At 43.2% G+C, this 18605-nt stretch overlaps 1 protein-coding gene and 1 non-coding gene across 2 annotated transcripts in view; both read left to right on the top strand.

Moving 5' to 3' along the window:
• The window catches only part of Kpna1 (karyopherin subunit alpha 1), a 70751-nt gene that overhangs the window by 15395 nt on the left and 36751 nt on the right, over positions 1-18605 (top strand). The window contains exons 2-3 of the mRNA XM_052740453.1: positions 840-973; positions 11343-11450. Coding sequence (XP_052596413.1) covers positions 845-973; positions 11343-11450 — 237 coding nt within the window. The 5' untranslated portion in view covers positions 840-844. The remainder of the gene's footprint in view (positions 1-839; positions 974-11342; positions 11451-18605) is intronic.
• Trnaa-agc (transfer RNA alanine (anticodon AGC)) lies at positions 11854-11934 on the top strand. The gene has a single exon. It is a non-coding gene; the product is annotated as a tRNA-Ala (tRNA).

Raw genomic sequence — 18605 nt, forward strand, 5'->3', positions numbered from 1 at the left:
ATGAAATATGTCTGCAAAATACCTTCTTCATAAATGTTTATGGAAGCATGATTCATAATAGCCAAAAGATAGAAGTAGCCCAAATGTCCATCAGCTGATAAGAGATAAATGTAATTGTTGTAGACATATACAGTAGAATATTATTTAGTCATAGAAAGGAGTAAAATATTGATAATTTGCTACAGTGAAAATCAATCTTAAAAACATTAGGCTAAATGAAGCCTGTCAACAAAAGATTGCTTGTCCCATGATTTCTGTTTGTATGAAATGTCTAAAACAAGAACGATAGCCAATGAGCTAAATGAAACAAGTTTCTTTTTCTGAGTCAGGGTTTCTCTTTGTAGCCTGGCTGTCCTGGAGACCAGGCTGTCCTCACAGAGATCTGCCTGCCTATGCCTCCTGAGTGTTGGACTTAAAGGCATGTACCACCACCACCTGGCCGAGACAGGTTTCTTTTTTAAGGATATAAAAATGTGATAGTTGTAATACTTGTTAATAGTAAAAACTGTTGAATATTTTAATAAAGCTTTTGGAAATAAAATAGACTTGGTAAGATAGATTGTGAAGTAAGATGCTTGTCACTAAGCCTGGCAGCACAAGTTCCATCCTCAAGACCGTTGTGGTGGAAGGAGAGAAGGGACTCCTGCAAGTTGTCCTCTGACCTCCATCCAGTGCGCTGGCATCCTTCCCTCCCAATACATAAACGACATAAAAAATGGAAATAACACTTCTACTGACCCGCCTAGGCGTGTGTGTATGTATGTGTGTGTGTATAGAAGGCTGAGCTCAGTGAATAATAAAATTCTTAAAACTCATCTGTTTTCTCTCTGTTCTTCTAGAAATCATGACCACACCAGGAAAAGAGAACTTTCGCCTGAAAAGTTACAAGAACAAATCTCTGAATCCTGATGAGATGCGCAGGAGGAGGGAGGAAGAGGGACTGCAGTTACGGAAGCAGAAGAGAGAGGAGCAGGTAAGTTCTTGGTGCTCAACTGTCAGTCACCTACTTCTGTTGTACATGTGGGTTACTGAATTCTCAGATGACAAAGCATTGCCTCGAATTGTAAATTTGAATTGACAAGTTTGAAAATAAACAGGACAGTGAATCTCGTAAACTGATACCTTAACTTCAGTGATTGTCATCAGTGTGCTATAGTTGCTTCATGTTTCTCTATCTTTACAGTTGTAGTACCTAATATTTTAAAGTAAAACTTCAAGAAATACATCTTTTCTCAGTGTATTTTATTCAAAAGGACATTATGGATAATGCTTTTAGAGTTATTATTGCTAGGTAGTAGTGGCACTCACCTTTAATCCCAGCACTTGGGAAGCAGAGGCAGGTAGATCTCTGAGTTTGAGGACAGCTAAGGCTGTTAACACAAAGAAACCCTGTCTCAGAAAAAAAAAAAAGGATTGTTGTTATTATTTAGGTGGCATTTTTTTAATGTGTATGCATGATGCTTGTGTGGCAGAGTAGGAGGTGGGCGTATTGGAACCAAGGATGCATGTTGATTCTCTTTCTAACATGTTGGTACCAGGGTGTAGTAAGTGCTTGAGCCATCTTATGGGCTCCCTTATTATTTTTTTTTAAATAGGTATTACATCATACTATATGAAATAGATTTTTAAAAAAGATTTATGTATTATGTATACAGTGTTCTGTCTGCATATATGACTGCAGGCCAGAAGAGGGCACCAGATCTCATTACAGATGGTTGTGAGCCACCACGTGGTTGCTGGGAATTGAACTCAGGACCTTTGGAAGAGCAGCTAGTACTCTTAGCCACTGAGCCATCTCTCCAGCCCGATTATTTTTTTAATATGAAAATGTATAGGAAGATAAGGGACTCAGTGGCACTTTAAAAATGTTGTAGACAAAGCTGGGTGTGGGGGCTCACAGCTGTAGTTTGAACTGCTTGGGAAGCTGAGGCGAGAACATTGTTGCTGGTTTGAGGACAGCCTGGGTTACAGACTGTCTGAAAAACAAACAAAATTTCTTACTTATTTAACTTCCTGAAAGTAGAAGCTCACTGTCTGTAGTATGTAAATTGACAAATATGACCACACTTCTGACTAAAAGCATTTGTAGTTGCAAGTTTACGTATTTATTGTGTAAAAATCTGAAATTGTACTAGGGATTTAATTTTCTGGACTATTGCTCTCTTTAAAATCTTAACTTTTAACTGGGTGTAGTGGTACACCTTTAATCCTAGTACTCAGAAGACAGAGGCAGGCACACTTTTGAGTTGGTTGTCTCAGCTTGGTCTACATGTCGAATTCCAGGTCGACCAAATACCCAGTTGTCATCCATCTCCCCAACCCCCCCCCCCCCCCCACTAAAAAACCTTTGTCACTTGGTAAGTTCTGTTTTGTACAGGTAATTAGTGCCTCGTGCCTGGTTTGTGAGGTAGTGAAGATGAGGAAAACAGGAGTTCATGTGGTACTGTTGATCTCCCACAGCTGCTTTCTCATCTGCCTGGAAATGGAAGGTCCCTGGCTTGTGCCAACGAAGCAGCTAGTTCTGAGTGAAATGTAGCAGTTGATTCTGCCAAGTACAAAGTGTTAGCTGTGTCTCTTAGTACCACCCTTTCAGCAGAGTAGAAATTAATATTTGTTATCTAGACAGCATATGTAAATGACCTCTATTTCTTACGCAGTTGAAACTAAAAATGTTTCCTGTACAGAAAGAACATGCTTTGTGTTTACTGAGTTATAGATTCTTGCTGACTTGATATGTCATGGTCATATGGTATTGCTATAAAGTTCATTAAAACCAAAGTGATAAGGAATGAAGGCCTTTTTAGTTAAAAGAAATACCTTCTGGAATAACAGGTTGATAAACTGGACTGTAGACCAGTTGCTAAACTGTCTTTTTAATAAAAAACCGGGAGCCAGATATTGAGTAAATTCTGAAAGATCAGAGAAACAGAACAGGCCACAGCCAACCTCACCTTGCCAACTCCTCAGCTGATCCTCTTTCTTCAGACTGAAAGCCTCTTGAGTCCTCACCTCAATGGATCTCAGCTGAAATGCTGCTAAAAAGTTTCTAGTTTCCTGGTCCTCATGCCTTAAGAGTTTATGTTCCTGTTTTCCCACACCTTATATACCTTTCTGTGTCCTGCCATATTACTTCCTGGGATTAAAGATGTGTGCCACCACACTTGGCTCTGTTCTCAGTGTGGCCTTGAATTCAGAGAGATCCAATTGGATCTCTGCCTCGTGAATGCTAGGATTAAAGGCATGTCTGCCACCGTTTTCTGGCCTCTAAGTCTAATCTAGTAGCTGTTCTGTTTTCTGACCCCAGATAAGTTTTATTAAGGTACACAATATATTGGGGGACACTATATCACCACACTAGACTGTCAGTGTTTGTCATCAATTAGCTTGGCTGATGAGTTCAGGTAACCTGTTGTGTATGAGGTAGTCTGTAGATCATGATTGCCTGGGTGGTTACGTTTTCTTTTCACATTCCTACTTTGATATAAGTGACTAGCACACATAGTGGAGGAGACCAAATAGTATTAAAATACTTGAAAATAAACTAGAGGTTTCCAGGTTTCATTCCTAGGTAAGATGCTTTCCACTCTTATGGATGTTGAATTTCTGAGTAATTTCTGTATATTGTTGAGTTTAAAATGTCTATTGACGTTCCATTGTAGTAGGTAAAATCCTTTTGGTTTTTTTCGAGACAGTTTTTGTGTTGTTTTGGTGCCTGTCCTGGATCTCGCTCTGTAGACCAGGCTGGCCTCATACTCACAGAGTTCTGTCTCCCGAGTGCTGGGATTAAAGGCGTGCGCCACCACCGCCAGGCTTGTCCTGTAGCTTTCTATGCAGATCAGGCTAGCCTTTGCCTCCTAAATACTGCAACTAAAGGCATATGTCTCTATGCCAAGTTAATTTTTAATTTATTTTTTAGTTTAAATTTGTAGATGAAAGGTTTCTGTACCCTGATACTAAGTCTCTCCACTGATACATTAATCCACATCAAGCCAAATTTAAAAAAAAAAAAAAAAAGACCAAGTTTATTGGGAAAAACATTCTGGATGATTTCCCTGGCTCCCAGAGATGTGACCAGGAGAGGAGACCAGGAAAAACCACATGGCTGTTCTTCAGGAGGCAGTTTAAATAACCCTGTATGTGGGATCTTGAGTAGCTTTGTGGTGAGGAGTTGCAGTTTGGCTGGTGTTCTGAGGGCAGGGTCTAGAGGGAGGGAGCTGAATTGGAATTCCCAGCTAAACATCCCAACCTTTTTGGGTCTATAGGTGTCAGTTCAAGTCTAACTACTTCTTGCTGGCATAGGACGAATTGGTAAGCTGTTGTTTGATGAGTCCATTGGCCCTTTCCTCCTTTCCTGAGGATTGTGGATGGTAGGGAATTTGGAGTTTCCAGGAAATATTGAGAGCTTCTGTCTGACACAAGCTCCATGACCTTGGAAGTGAAGGCTGGCCTGTTGTCTGTCTTTATTGTCTGTGGCATGCCAAACTGAGCGATGATGTGTTCAAGGATTACCTGAGCCACCACATCTGCTGTTTCCTGGAGGTGGGAAATGTCAACAAGAGTTAGGAGATAACGAAGCTTTTTATGAGTGGGCATGTGGGTGAAGTCAGCCTGCCAGTTCTCTCCTGGTTGATGTCTTCAAAGCTGGTACAGGGACTGACTTATCTGGAGGGCTCCTTGTGGGTTGGCCTTGGCACACATCTGGCAGGAGGACTGAACCTGTAAAATAGAGCTTGAAAATGGCTGGGGGTCAAAGAGGGGCTCTAAGAAATAGAACAAGGCTTTGGGGCCTATGTGTAAGGTCTGGTGGATGTCTGAACTGATGGACAGTGCCTGGTCCTGAGGAAGGATGAGGCGGTTATTTAAGTAGAACCAACCATCTTTTTTGTCTGTGTGGCACCTTTTTTCAGTTCATCCCTCTCCTCTGGTTGACAACAGGGCTAATAGGAGGGTGTCAGAAACAAAATATGTTCTGTTGATCCAGTGGAGCTCAAGGCCAGTCCCCAGGCCACTGAGTCAGCCCTGGTGTTGCCTAAGGCCACTGGGTCCTTGGAGGACTGGTGTCCCCATCAGTGGATTATGACTACTTTTGCAAGGAGCTCGAGGACCTACAAGAGCTTGGTTGTAAAGGTCCATTAACTATGGGAGTGCCCTTGGTGGTGAGGAAGCCCCTTTCCCTCCAAAGGACAAAATGGGTATGGGTTATTAAAAAGGCATATTTAGAGTCAGTAGAGATGTTAGCCCATTTACCCTTGGCTATCCAGAATGCTCTAGTCAAGCTGATTAATTTGACCTTTTGTGAAGAGGTCCCCATTGGCAGGTGGGTCACTTCAACTGTTTTAGTGGAAGTGACCACAGCATGCACATCTGGTGGTTTCCTGATCTTTCTATAAGAGCTTCCCTCAACAAAGAGGGTGTGTTGGGGGTTTGTGAGGGGTTGGTCTAATGATCAGACTGGAGTGAGCGTAAGGCCTCCGCAGCCTCTGGGCAGGAGTGAGAGGAGGTACCAGAGGAGGAAGGGACAGGAAGGAGGGTTGCAAGGTTTAGGGCAGGGCTAGAAGCCAAGGTAATTTGGGGGTTTCCTAGAAACAGTAAATGAAAGACTTGGACTCAGGAGGGCCCAAGCAGGGGGAGAGAAGAATGACTCAGAAGGTCTGAGAGGCGGTGGTGGGTGGAGTATACCATGATTGGCTGGAACTGGGTGATCTTGAGAGCCTCCCAAATGAGTTCAGCTGCTGCTGCTAGGGCTCTCAAGCATGGCTGCTATCCACAGACAGTGGGGTCTAGTTGTTTGGACAGAAAAGCAACAGCCCAATTCAAAGGCCCAACTGGTTGGACTAGAACCCCGGTGGCCACTCCCAACCTTTCATCTTTATAAAGGTGATAAGGTCTGTTGGGATCTGGGAGAGCTATGGCTAGGGCCGTTAGTAGGGCATCCCACAGAAAAGTGAAGTGGCAGCAGATGGTGGCCAGGTGGGTGAGGGGCCCCTTGGGGGTCTCTCTGGCTGCCTAGTACAGGAGCTTGGCCGAAATAGCAAAGTTAGGGATCCAGTGACAGAAGAATCCCATCAGGCCCAAAAGATGAGAGAATCTGGTCCTCTGGGGTCGGGGGATGTAAATCCCACAGGGCTCAGGCTGTGAGAGGTGAGGGTCTTAGCCCCCAGGCTGAGTTGAACGCCCAGATACACTACAGTGGGAGAGCATAGCTGAGCCTCAGATGGGGATATCCAAGGGAGCTGAGGTAGGTCAGGAGCAAAGAGGTAGCCTGTTGAGACAGAGGCAGGGAGGGGTTGCAGAGAAGAAGGTCATCTATGTATTGGAGGAGTGTGCTAGGATGGAGTCGAGCGGAAAGATCTCGAGCCAAGTCTTGGCCCAAGAAATGAGGGCTGTCCCGGAAACTCTGAGAGTACAGTCCATGTAAGCTGTTTGGAGGTCCAGGTGTCAGGGTCCTCCCAGGTGAAGGCAAAGAAGTATGAGTCAGGGTGTAGAGGACAGTAAAAAAATTTGTCTTTTATGTCCAGGATTGTAAAATAGGAAGTTGTAGGGGGAGTGTTAGAAAGGAGGTTGTAGGGGTTGTTAACTACTGGGTGGGTTAGAGTAACTGCCTCATTAATGAGGTGGAGGTCTTGCATTAAACGGTAAGCACCTTAGTGTAGCTGGAGAGTTTCTCTCCAGGTCCCGACAAGCCCTGGCAGTCCCGCAGCCCACTTATAAAATAAACACACAGACTTATATTATTTAAACTGTTTGGCCTAATGGCTCAGGCTTCTAGCTATCTAGTTCTTACATCTTAAATTAACCCATTTCTGTAAATCTATAGCTTGCCACATGGCTCGTGGCTGACCAGTATCTTACGTGTTGGTACTCATGGCGGCTGGTAGCGTCTCCTCACTCAGCCTTCCTGTTCCCAGAATTCTCTTCTCTGCTTGTCCCGCCTATACTTCTTGCCTGACTTCTGGCCAATCAGCATTTTATTTATATAGAGCGCTATCCACAGCACCTTGGTGAGCACCGGAAGGCTTACTCGGGAGCAATGGGGGTGTTTCAGGGTGAGTTGATAGGAATTAAAAGTCCCTGAGATAAAAGGCAGGTAATAATGGCTTGAGGCCTGGGTGATGGGTTTCAGAAATAGGAAACTGGGGTCTGGAAGGGAGGGAGGAGGGGTCCTTAAGGTGAACTAGGACTGGCTGGTGGTGAGTAGCAACCATCAGGGTGGAGATATCCCATACTTGAAGATCTCCTGGATACGAGAGGGTAGGGACAGGACAGTCTAGGGTAGGAACCTGTGAGGCTATTAAGGGGAGAGGGTGGGAATCAGGAGAGGGTATAGGGGCCAAGGTGAGTGTGGCGCCAAAGTGGCTGAGAATATTACAACCAAGTAGAGGTTCCGGGCAAGCAAGTATGGCTAGGAAAGAGTGTGAAAAGACTTGCCCTGCAAGAATGCAGGCAAGTGACAGGGTCTTAAGTGGAAAGGAAGGGGCGTCCCATCCATCCCCTGTGACAGAAATTGGCAAGGGAACCGTGGGACCCGAGTGAGAGGTTAAAACAGAATAGGTAGCTCCCGTGTCCACTGGAGAGGTGGTGGACTTACCTGCTACCTGGAGCTTTATCCTATGCACGGCAAGGGCAGTGGGAGTCACTAGGTCTAGGCTGTGTCAGTCCTTTGCCAGGCTGAGGAGTTTAAAGTCTCAGATGCTGACGTCGGGAGGCTGGACCTCCGTGGCATGGCATCGAGGACAAGCACGTGCGTGGGCATTTTGATTTCCTTTGTCCAGGCTGTTGGCAGATGAAGCATGGCCTCGTCGTCGTCGTCGTCGGTACCTGAGAGTCAGGGCAGCAACCAGGACCAGTAGCCTTCCATTTCCAGCAGGCTCCTGGTGGAGTTGACTTGGGCTGAGCTCCAGCAGAATGGATCCTGGTGGACTTCCCTTGTCTCCCTTGTGAGGGCGCCGATGGACTCAGGGCAGCTGCCAAGGCGTCTGCTTGGGAGTGTAGCCTTCTGTTGCAAGCCTGTCCAGAAGACTCAGCTGCCTCCTTTTGGGCGTTAAAAACCTTAAAAGCCATTTTTACCAATTTCTGTATGGGGTTTGGGGACCCTCCTCAGCCCTTTTTAATTTCTTTCTAGTATCTGGCGCTGACTGAGAAATGAAATGGGTGACCAGGACCCTTGGCTCCCACTGGGGTGGCTGGGTCAAGGAAAGTATATTGAAGCATGGTCTCTTGTAATTGATTTAGAAAAATGGCTGGATTCTCATCAGCTTGCTTGTGTAATCTCTCAGAGCTTATCAAAATTAATTTTATCTGAGACCATTTTCATACCCTGAAGGAGGCAGCAGACCATGAGTTCCCTCTGCTGGTGGCCATTCTGACCCAGTTGGTTGTCCCAATAGGGTTCTGTAGCTGGCAGGGACCATATTGTCCACTAGGTGGGTTAGTCTGCATACTGTCTTGCTCCTGTCTGAACTTGACCTTGCTCCTCCGGTGTGAGGGTAGAGGCCTGGATGACATAGAGGTCATGCCAGGTCAGATCATAGGCTTGGGAAAGATAATGAAACTCCTTGATATAAACAGAAGGATTAGCAGAGAAGGAACCTATCCGCTTTTCTATCTGTGAGAGGTTCTGAAGGGAGAGGGGTGTGGACTCAGCAATTCCATCAGTTCCAGCTACCTCTTGGAGAGGGCTGAGGAGGGCAGGAGTCTGTCAAGATGGAGTATAAGAAGATACTTGAGAGGATGGGGTGGGAGGTAGGCCAGTGTTGTGGATGGGGACCAGGGTGTAGGTGGTGGCATTGAAGGATAGGGAGGAGCAGTGGGAGAGAGGGGAAGAGAGAAAGGTGGGTAAGGAGGAGGAAGTTGGTCCTCCATCTTTGTCCCAGTGGGGGGAAAATGGGGGAGGGGTGGATAAGGGGAGGAATGTTTGCCACTGAATGGAACTTGTGGCAGTGTAGAAGGGGGATGGGTAGGCAGGGAGTAGGGGAGGGGCTTGTGTCTCTGGCCCAAGGTCAGCGTGGAATGTTCAGGGTCCTAGTTCCCAGATGAGTGGTAATCTGGAGGCACCGTGACCCTAGCCAACAAGACCTGGGCCATGGGACCCTGGCTACAGAAGGAAGAGCAAGAACTCAGAATCCAAAACCTGTGGATGTAGAGTAGTTCTGACCACTTATCTCTATGCCAGCAAAAATTTTCAAGATCATGGATGATGGTAAATTCAACCCGGTGGTCATCTTGACTGGTTATCAAGAGTGTATAGTGACCAGGCCTTAGTGCATAGGGAAATCAGGCGTTCAGGACATGTGGTATCAGATAGCCCCAATTTGAATATAGATTTTTGTAAAAGATACCCCAAGGGTGTTTGGGGATCTGACTTAGACCCACAGCTGTCTCACAAGCCTGTGCTGGAACCCGAAGTCTAAAGCAGTGTGTCCACTGTGATAGTGATAGGCTTTTGGGTTGTGTGGGTAGAGGAAGATCCAAAGCCTGAATGTCCTGGCATCCCAGGGATCCAGGGAGGATCTGATTGAGTGGGAATGGGTAGAGGTTGCCTCTGGTGCAGCCACATCTTGGCAGGCTACCCTGAAAATTGGGAGGGGTCCTGGACCCCTAGAGGCAGTGACTTGGAACAGGCAACTTACTGGTCTGAAAGCTGATGTAGTCTGGTGGCTGTAAGGAGAGGAGTGGTTTTCCATGGGAAGAGGGTAGGGTGGGGGGATGGTAGGGTGGTGGTCGGGGGAGACGGATGGGACGGGGGAACACTCAATTTCTTCCTGGCCAATGCACCAAGATGAAAGGTTTCTGTACCCTGATATAAGTCTCTCCATAGGCGCAGTAATCCAGATCAAGCAAATTAAAAATAAAAGATCAAGTTTATTGGGCAAAACATTCCTGAGTGATCTTCCTGGTTCCCAGAGATGTGACTGGGAGAGGAGACTGGGAAAAATCATGAGGATGTTGTCCAGAAGGCAGTTTAAATACCCTGTATGCATGGTTTTGAGTAGCTCTGGGGGAGGAACCACAGTTTGGTGGGTTTTCTGAGGGCAGGGTCTGGAGAGGGGGGTGGGGGGCTGAAGTGGAATTCCAACTAAACAGTAAACTTTTCAGATAATTTGTTGTTGTTAGTATTTTTCTCTAGAACCCTTTCCCCCTCACATTTTTTTTTCTGCTCTCTTGGATCAGTTAATATGGCTTATCCTGTGGGTTTGCTGTGTTCTGTCATAATTGTGAACCCAAAATGAAATACTAAAAGTTTTGACAGAAATTCAACTCAAGTTCAGTGTATTTATCTGTATATATGAAGCAAGATAAGTATGAGTGTATAAAAACACTGAAAGAGACAACATACACTCATTTAGTGCATCATTTCTAGTCCTTTGAAGTTTACATAGGTAGTTGAAGCACTTTAGTGGATATGACTTGGACTGTAAAGAAAGTGATAGTCTTCATTACTGGACGGAACCTTTGATACCATCTGAACCATTAATGTTCAAAGTGTGTTCTGTAGGGTTCAAGTTGTAGCTGTGCCTCATGCTGCTTCATTCACCCTGAATTTCTAAACTTCTATAACAAATGGCCAATTAATATGTGACTGGTTCCGATTGTGATGTGTGATACAAGCTCAGTACTGGATTTTGAAGACTTAGTAATGAGTGCTTTAAAAGACCCCCCTTTGCTGTCAGGAATTCCTAGAGATTGGCAAGGCTAGAAACCTCAATATACTATCCTTGAAGGTCACTAAGATGGAAGTGTTTAGTCATTCCAATAGCATTCTTGTTCTCACTTGTTCCCGAAGAACTGTTAAGACTATCTTGTTTCCTGCTACTTACCAAGTGTTGAGGGAAACAGCTTCCACATGTCCAGGGTCCCGTTTTCATTCTTGGAGGTGGTGGTTATATCATCTTGGTCGTCGTCATCATCATCACCATCATCATCATATTTGTGTCTTGCAGTGTGTCATGTCTCTCTTAGTTAAGTTTTATGCCTTTGAGGTTTTTGTTTTGTTTGTTTGTTTGGGTTTTGGTTTTTGAAGACAAGAATGTCTCTGTGTAATAGCTCTGGCTGTCGCAGAACTCGATCTGCAGATCAGGCTGACCTCAAATTCACAAAGATCCTCCTGCCTCTGCCTCCTGAGTGCTGGGATTAAAGGCATGCGCCACCACCTCGAGGCTTGCCCTTGGGTATTGGCATACATATTGTAGTAGTTAATTGATTTAATTGTAAGACTGTAGAGAAAGCAGTCTGACATCTTTCCTTACCAGGAAACACTAAAGGCAGCACAAAGCTTTAGAATTAAAAAGGTGTTGAGTTCCCTTGTGTGAAAATTGTATTTTTAATATTCTTTTACTTTTCAGTTATTCAAGAGAAGAAATGTTGCTACAGCAGAAGAAGAAACAGAAGAAGAAGTTATGTCAGATGGTGGCTTTCATGAGGCCCAGATTAATAACATGGAGATGGCACCAGTAAGTATGATAATAAAAAGAACTCCTTGGTGTTGTGGTAAAGGTAAGAGATGTTGGTCTTCTTGAGTTTAATAGAAAGGTTAATTGGGCTGTATAAACCCAGAACTAGGGAATCTGAGGAAGGAGGGTTGTTAGAGGCTTTCCTTGGTCTCACAGACCCTGTTTCAAAAACAACAAAACAAAAATCTTTAAAAAAAAAATATATTGGTAGCCTGGGGGGCCAGGCTCCAGCTACCACCAGGGTATGGGGGGGGCATCCACGAAGGCAGTGAGGGCTTAGGAAAAATTCTTACGTATCTGAGGGCTAGACTTTTTACTATTTGAGGAGGAAAATAAGGAAACACACATGCTTTCTGATGGTAACTTACTCTTTTACTTCATCTTAAAAAAAAAAAAAATCCTCTCTGGGGTTGGGGATTTAGCTCAGTGGTAGAGCGCTTGCCTAGCAAGCACGAGGCCCTGGGTTCGATCCTCAGCTCCAAAAAAAAAAAATCCTCTCTGAAAATCTGTCTCCACCATTCCACATTGTTACATTCTGCATATAGCCAAGTTACAATCCACACTGCTACATTCTTCATAAGTTCTCTGTATAGCCATATGCCTCTTTTGCACAGTTAGATCTCTTTTTATATAGCTCCATATTGCTCTTCTATCCACATTTCTTCCTTCTACTCTGTTACATTCCTTCACATATTTTTACATAATTTCTTCACTTTACTCACTCATTCTCTTTCTAACCTCTCATGCTTCTTCTTTTATTTCTCACACTTCATACTTATATCTCTGCCCATATAGCTATATCCTCACTCAGCTTATACATGCACTCTCCCACATCTCCCTCATTCCTCCACTGCTCTTTACACACTTCCTTCACATCCCTTCCTCAGCACATACTCACACACACACTTACCCTTGCACAGCTTTTATCACAGCAGTTCTCTCTATAGCTTTTTATAGCTCCCCTTCACACACCCACACTCATACTCTCTCATTCTCCTTCTCTCTCTCAGCCAAAACTCTGGACAGTTGTATGTTACAATTTCAGAGTCTGACCCAGTCTCCTAACACATGATAAATCATACAGTTTTTCTCAGGCTAAGAAGGTCACAGTGACTGGCCAGTGAGTAAGCTTGACTAAGCATGTCGCTCTAAGTTGATTAGAGTTCCCAGACAGAAAATGACATTGAAATTCAGGACTAAACAATAATAGTTAATTAGCAGAACCTTGAGTAGTAGGGGTATGTGCGTCAATTACGGTAGGGGGTTTACATCTCAATGTAAACAGCCTGATCTTGATTTAGCAATAAACACTTGGAACTTGTGTATTTTCTGCAGGAGCAGCTTAGTCTATATTGAATTTATTCTGAAATCTAAAATGAGCTATCGTTGAGACTGAGAATACTGTTACTTTTTTGTGTCAGTAAAGAAAAATATTCTGGTATTATTTCTGTTCATCAGAATTACACAGCTTAAACAGAAATCATCTTCCTGACCATCTGACCACCCACAGTTATATGTGTGCCTAAAGATGTAAAGCACACTATCAATGGGCTGTGGAAAGAACCCCACCGCTATTTTTAGGGAGATATAGTGGTGGCACATGAGAAAGTTACAGACAGGAAACAACCGGTTTCCACAGCCAGTGACCCCACGGACTTTGCCAGGTGGGGCTCCTCTACAGAGAATTACTCATCTGCTGGTAGGTCGACCTGTTGAACACTAGTTGTTACCTGCTGTATACTCCCACAGCCCTTGGCAAAAATACATGTGTTGAAACATCTTGTACTTAATGTATACAGTGTGTCAACTGAAAATGAAGGGTGGGAGCAGGGGAGATGGCTCAGTGGGGAAAGCTGCTGTCCACCAAGCCTGGATTCAATCTCTGTGACTTACATGGTGGAGGGTGAGAACTGACTCCCTCGTATCCTGTGACCTACATAGGCACCTGTGGCATGTGTACCCTTCCCAAAGTTGTCATAGTAAAACCAACATGTATATATGATTTGGAAAATTAGATACCAGAAGTATTAGGTAATTTTATTGTAACTTTTTTGGGGGTTACATAAAAGAAATACTGAAATGCCTCAGATCTGCTGAGATTTCCAGTATAATTAAATAATTTTAAGTACATCATACAAAATATGTTATGCATTTATGAAAATGTCTCATTGAAAGCAATTAGTATATATTATATACAGTATATACATTACATATATATTTTTGTTTTTGTTTTTTTGTTTTTATTTTTTGTTTTTTCGAGACAGGGTTTCTCTTTGTAGTTTTAGTGCCTGTCCTGGATCTTGCTCTGTAGACCAGGCTGGCCTCGAACTCACAGAGATCCGCCTGGCTCTGCCTCCCAAGTTCTGGGATTAAAGGCATGCACCACCATAGCACAGCAGTATATATATTTTAAAGATGTATTTATTTGGGCCTGGAGAGATGGCTCAGAGGTTAAGAGCACTGGCTGTTCTTCCACAGGTCCTGAGTTCCAATTCCTAGCAACCACATGGTGGCTCACAGCCATCTCTAGTGCATTCTGATACCCTCTTCTGGCATAAAGTCATACATGTAGATAGAGCACTTGTATACATAAACATAAGATAAATAAATCTTTTTTAAAAGATGTATTTATTTTTATTTATTGTCCTTTTTTGGGTTTCTTGAGACAGGGTTTCTTTGTGTAGCTAGGTCCTGAAACTCACTCTGTAGACCAGACTGGCCTTGAATTCATAGAGATTGCCTGCCTGTCTCTACCTCCTGAGTGCTGGGATCAAAGGTGTGTGCCACTACCACCTGGCTCTGCCTGCATGTATGTAAATATATGTGCATGCCTGATACTCATGGAGGCCTGAAGAGGACACTGAATTCCTTGGAACTAAAGTTAGATGTGAGCCACCATATCAGTCCTGGGAACTGAACTCAGGTCCTACAAGAATTGCAAGTGCAATGCTCAACCATCTCTCTAAGCCATTTTGAATAATTAATATATTCTAGTAAAATCACATGTGTATATCTTTGTAGTGTTGGGTATTTAACACAGGGCCCTTTTCAGGGTAGACAGCAGCATTGCCACTGAGCCACAGCGCAGCCCTATGTATGGCTTGCTTTCTTTTCTTTCTTTTTTTAAAGTATTTGCCACTTAAGTCACCAAATATTTTCTCCCATGGTAACCACTAATACTCTTCATTTGTTCTTTAGGAGAACCTCTGTGTATGAAACAAAACATTTCTCCTTTTTCCTATACAAATGGTGGCATGTGATGTCTTTTATGTTACTACATAGTTCTTCAGTTTATATAAATAAGGCTCCTTTTAGATCTGACAGAGTATAATTTCTTTTAGAATTTTTAATAGATATAATGAAGTTTTTAGAACATTTAGATTCACAGCAAAACAGTTTAAAAAACAACAGATTTCCTTGTACTCCTCTGTCACCCCCCACCTCCAGTGTATAGCTTCTTCCTTCATCAGCTTCACCATCAGAGGGGTACATTAGTAGTTAATGAGCCTGTGTTAAGATACTGTCTTACGCCGGGCGGCGGTGGCGCACGCCTTTAATCCCAGCACTCGGGAGGCAGAGGCAGGTGGGTCTGTATTCGACGCCCGCCTGGGCTACAAAGTGAGTGCCAGGACAGCTAGGGCTAAACAGAACCCTCCCCCACAAAAAAAGCCTTAGAGAAGTCATCACTGAGGTGATTAAACTTGGAACGGAGAGGAACTTACATGTCGATGAGGCAGCTTAGCTTGAGATTGGTCCCCAAGATGAAGTGGTGAGACACTGACCAATTGCATCTGTTTTCTAAAAGTGAACCAAGAGAACCCCAAAATAAATCACAGATATACAGACTCACCAGTGTATACTGTAATTCTGACCAAACAACTAGGAATCAGTGAAATTTTTGAGATGAAAAGAAAATGGATACAAAGTTGTATATCTCAAAATAAATTCAAGCCATATCCATACTATGAAATAAAATGTACTTAATGTAAACCACAATTTGGAAAAATGGACTATTTTAATAATAGATCATTGTTAAACTAATTATAAATGGGTAAAAAAAATATAAAGATGTATACAGACATAGGTAAGTTATAAACCTATTATATAAACAATCTTAAAAGTAACTATAGCTAAGGAAGTATTTCAGAATGCTTATAGTACTTATCTCTGAGTAGAAACAACAATTGTCCCATCCAAGATTTCATTAGAAAACAAAAGAAGCAGTTTTGTGTGCAATTGCATTAACCCAGAATTTAAGTATATTGGATAAGAACTCTGCCAATGAGCTGTATCTTAGCTCCATGAATGGTGGTCTCAAACATTAATTTGATCAGAATGTATTAAGGGACTGTTTGCAAACTTGTGGGAAATGTTATAGTTTGCCTAAGCCGAGAGGGATTTTAGGAGGAACTGGTTTCCTGAACATTTGTAACTCCTTTTAGAACTGACGAAAATATGGCCAACAATTTAATCGGTTTGTGGTAAATTTTTCTTAGGCCTTTAGAAGGTCTGTCTCTCAGCCAGGTGGTGTTAGTGGTGCACACCTTTAATCCCAGCACTGGGGAGGCAGAGGCAGGAAGATCTCTAAGTTCCAGGACAGCCAGGATTACACAGAGAAACCTGGGGGGAGGGGGAAGGTGGTGAGGAGAGTTGGTCAGTCCAACTATTAAAGGGATACTAAGTGAATGTAGTAATATTGTTTTTTGGTTTTTCGAGACAGGGTTTCTCTTTGTAGTTTTGGTGCCTGTCCTGGATCTTGCTCTGTAGACCAGGCTGGCCTCGAACTCACAGAGATCTGCCTGGCTCTGTCTCCCGAGTGCTGGGATCAAAGGCATGCGCCACCACCGCCTGGCCCAGACTGTAATTTTTTAAAAAGAAGTATTTATTTTTAAATATGTGTCTGTGTGTGGATACATACTTGTGTTGGGGTGCCTGAGGGGGTTGGAAACAAGATCAGATCCACCGGAGTGGGAGTTACAGGTACTTGTGAGTGGCCCAATATGAGTTCTAGGAACAGAACTGGAGTCTTCTGCAAGAGCAGTATGTACTCTTAACTGCTGAGTCACCTCTTTATTTCCTATGAATGTAGTGTTCTAGATGTCTTAGTCAGGGTTTCTAAGAGAAAGAACCAGGGAGAGGGGCAAAGAAAGAGGGAGGTGGGGAGGCGGGGAAGGAAGCAAGGGGAGCAAGAGATCTGAGGTAGTGGCTTTTGTGATGGGAGCTGGCAACCAAGTAGTCTGGAGGGCAGGTCAGCAGGCTGGAGACACAGGAAGCATCACTGTTGAAATCTGAGTCTGAATTCCTTCTCTTTTGGGAAACCTCGGTCTAAAAGCCTTTAGCTAATTAAGGTCACTCCACAGTATGAAGACCAATCTTAGAATCTGCTCTATTCAATTGTCCTGATTTAAATGTTAATCACATCTAAAATACTTTCAGAGTAACATTTAGACTTGTATTTGTCTAGGTAACCTGGTTGACACATGAAATTAGTTATCAGAATCTACTCCTTATTTGTTAGGCATACATACACTTTTTATTGTTTTTTAACCATTTTGAGCTTCAGATAAAGATAACAAAGTTGTTCCTTCATCTAAAACAGTATATCTTTTCTATATAACCAACCTTCTCCCTAGAAGAGGATGCAAAAAGTTAAGGTAATGTTCACTCCTCTTCTTGATGTCCTGTAGTTTAAATACCATGATATAAATCTGTACAGCTATAAGAGAAGATATAAAAGGGAAAAAAAAGTCCAGTGTTGGTGGCACACACCTTTAATCCCAGCGAGGCAGGTGGATCTCTGTGAGTTCGAGGCTAGTCTACAGAGTGAGTTCCAGGACAGCCAGGGCTATGCAGAAAAACCCTGTCTCTAAAAATAAAATTAAAAAAAAGGGGGGGAGTGGGTAGGGTGGGAGAAAAAGATAGTTGTTTGCCACATTTATAATACTATCATGCACACAGATATACAGCTGGTTTTGCACATTCGAAGACATTTGTAGCAGTCCCTTAAACACTTGTTTACTCAGTCTTGCTATGTTGAAAACAGTGGCTTTTCTAATCTTAAGCAGAATGCTTCGTGGTTCTCTCTGTGGGAATTCAGACAGGATCTCTCTATGTGATAGCTGGTGTTAAATTCTCTACTCCCTTGCTTCAGCCTGTCTTTGCTGGGGTTTCAGACCTGTGCCACCACAAATGGCTCTCTAATGATTTTCAAGTGTTAGAGGTTTATTGTCAGCCACATAGTATTTCCTAAAACTCAGTGCACATTTCTTTATAATTCATCTTACTGACTGTAATCTGTCTGTCCCCTCCCTCCCTCCCTCCCTCCCTCCCTCCTTCCCTCCCTCCCCACAAGGTTTCTCTGTGCAACAGCACTGGCTGTCTTGGAACTCTCTCGTAGACCAGGCTGGCCTCAAACTTAGAGATCTACCTGTGTCTGCCTCCTGAGGGCTAGGATTAAAGGTGTGTGCCACCACTGCCTTACAACTGTAACCTTTCTTAAAATAAGAACTTTGTTTCATTGTAATGAATGATCTGGAGGAAGCTGACTGCTGATATTAAACATAGATGGTAGTGAGAAATAGAAAGTCCTAATAAAACAGTAACATGTAGGAAACAAAATTTTAAGACAAACAGTAGGGATTTAAGGAGTCAATTTTTTAATTTAGCAGTGGTTAGAAACTGGATACCAACTCCTTTACTAAGTGTTAGTTGAATATCTCATCTCTTATGTGACAGCTCTCAGTAGTAGTGATTGATGTGTATAGAATTACTTAATGCTATCCTATTAATATATCCAATTTTATATCTCTATACATCTGTTGAAAAAATAAACACAAAAGGCAAGGTTATTTGCTTTCAAGGAGATTATAATAAACTGGGAAGTTCAGGTGTTAACAAATAACCAGGAAAATATCTAGTAGTGATGTGAGTTTGGTATGTGGTATGCTGGGGCTGTGGGATATCTCAGTAGAGTGCTTGCCTAGTATATTATATATACAGCTGTGAGTTCAATATCCAGTCCCACATCAATCAGGTCTAGTGGCTATGCCTGTAAGTTCAGCACTCAGAAATTGGGGGCAAGATCAGAAGTTCAATGTTGTCCTTGGCTACATAGAGAATTTGAGTCCAGCATGAGATGCATGATACCTTGTTGCA

This window comes from Peromyscus californicus, unplaced genomic scaffold (assembly GCF_007827085.1).
Source record: "Peromyscus californicus insignis strain IS unplaced genomic scaffold, ASM782708v3 Scaffold_16__1_contigs__length_79575227, whole genome shotgun sequence".
Lineage (NCBI taxonomy): Eukaryota > Metazoa > Chordata > Mammalia > Rodentia > Cricetidae > Peromyscus > Peromyscus californicus.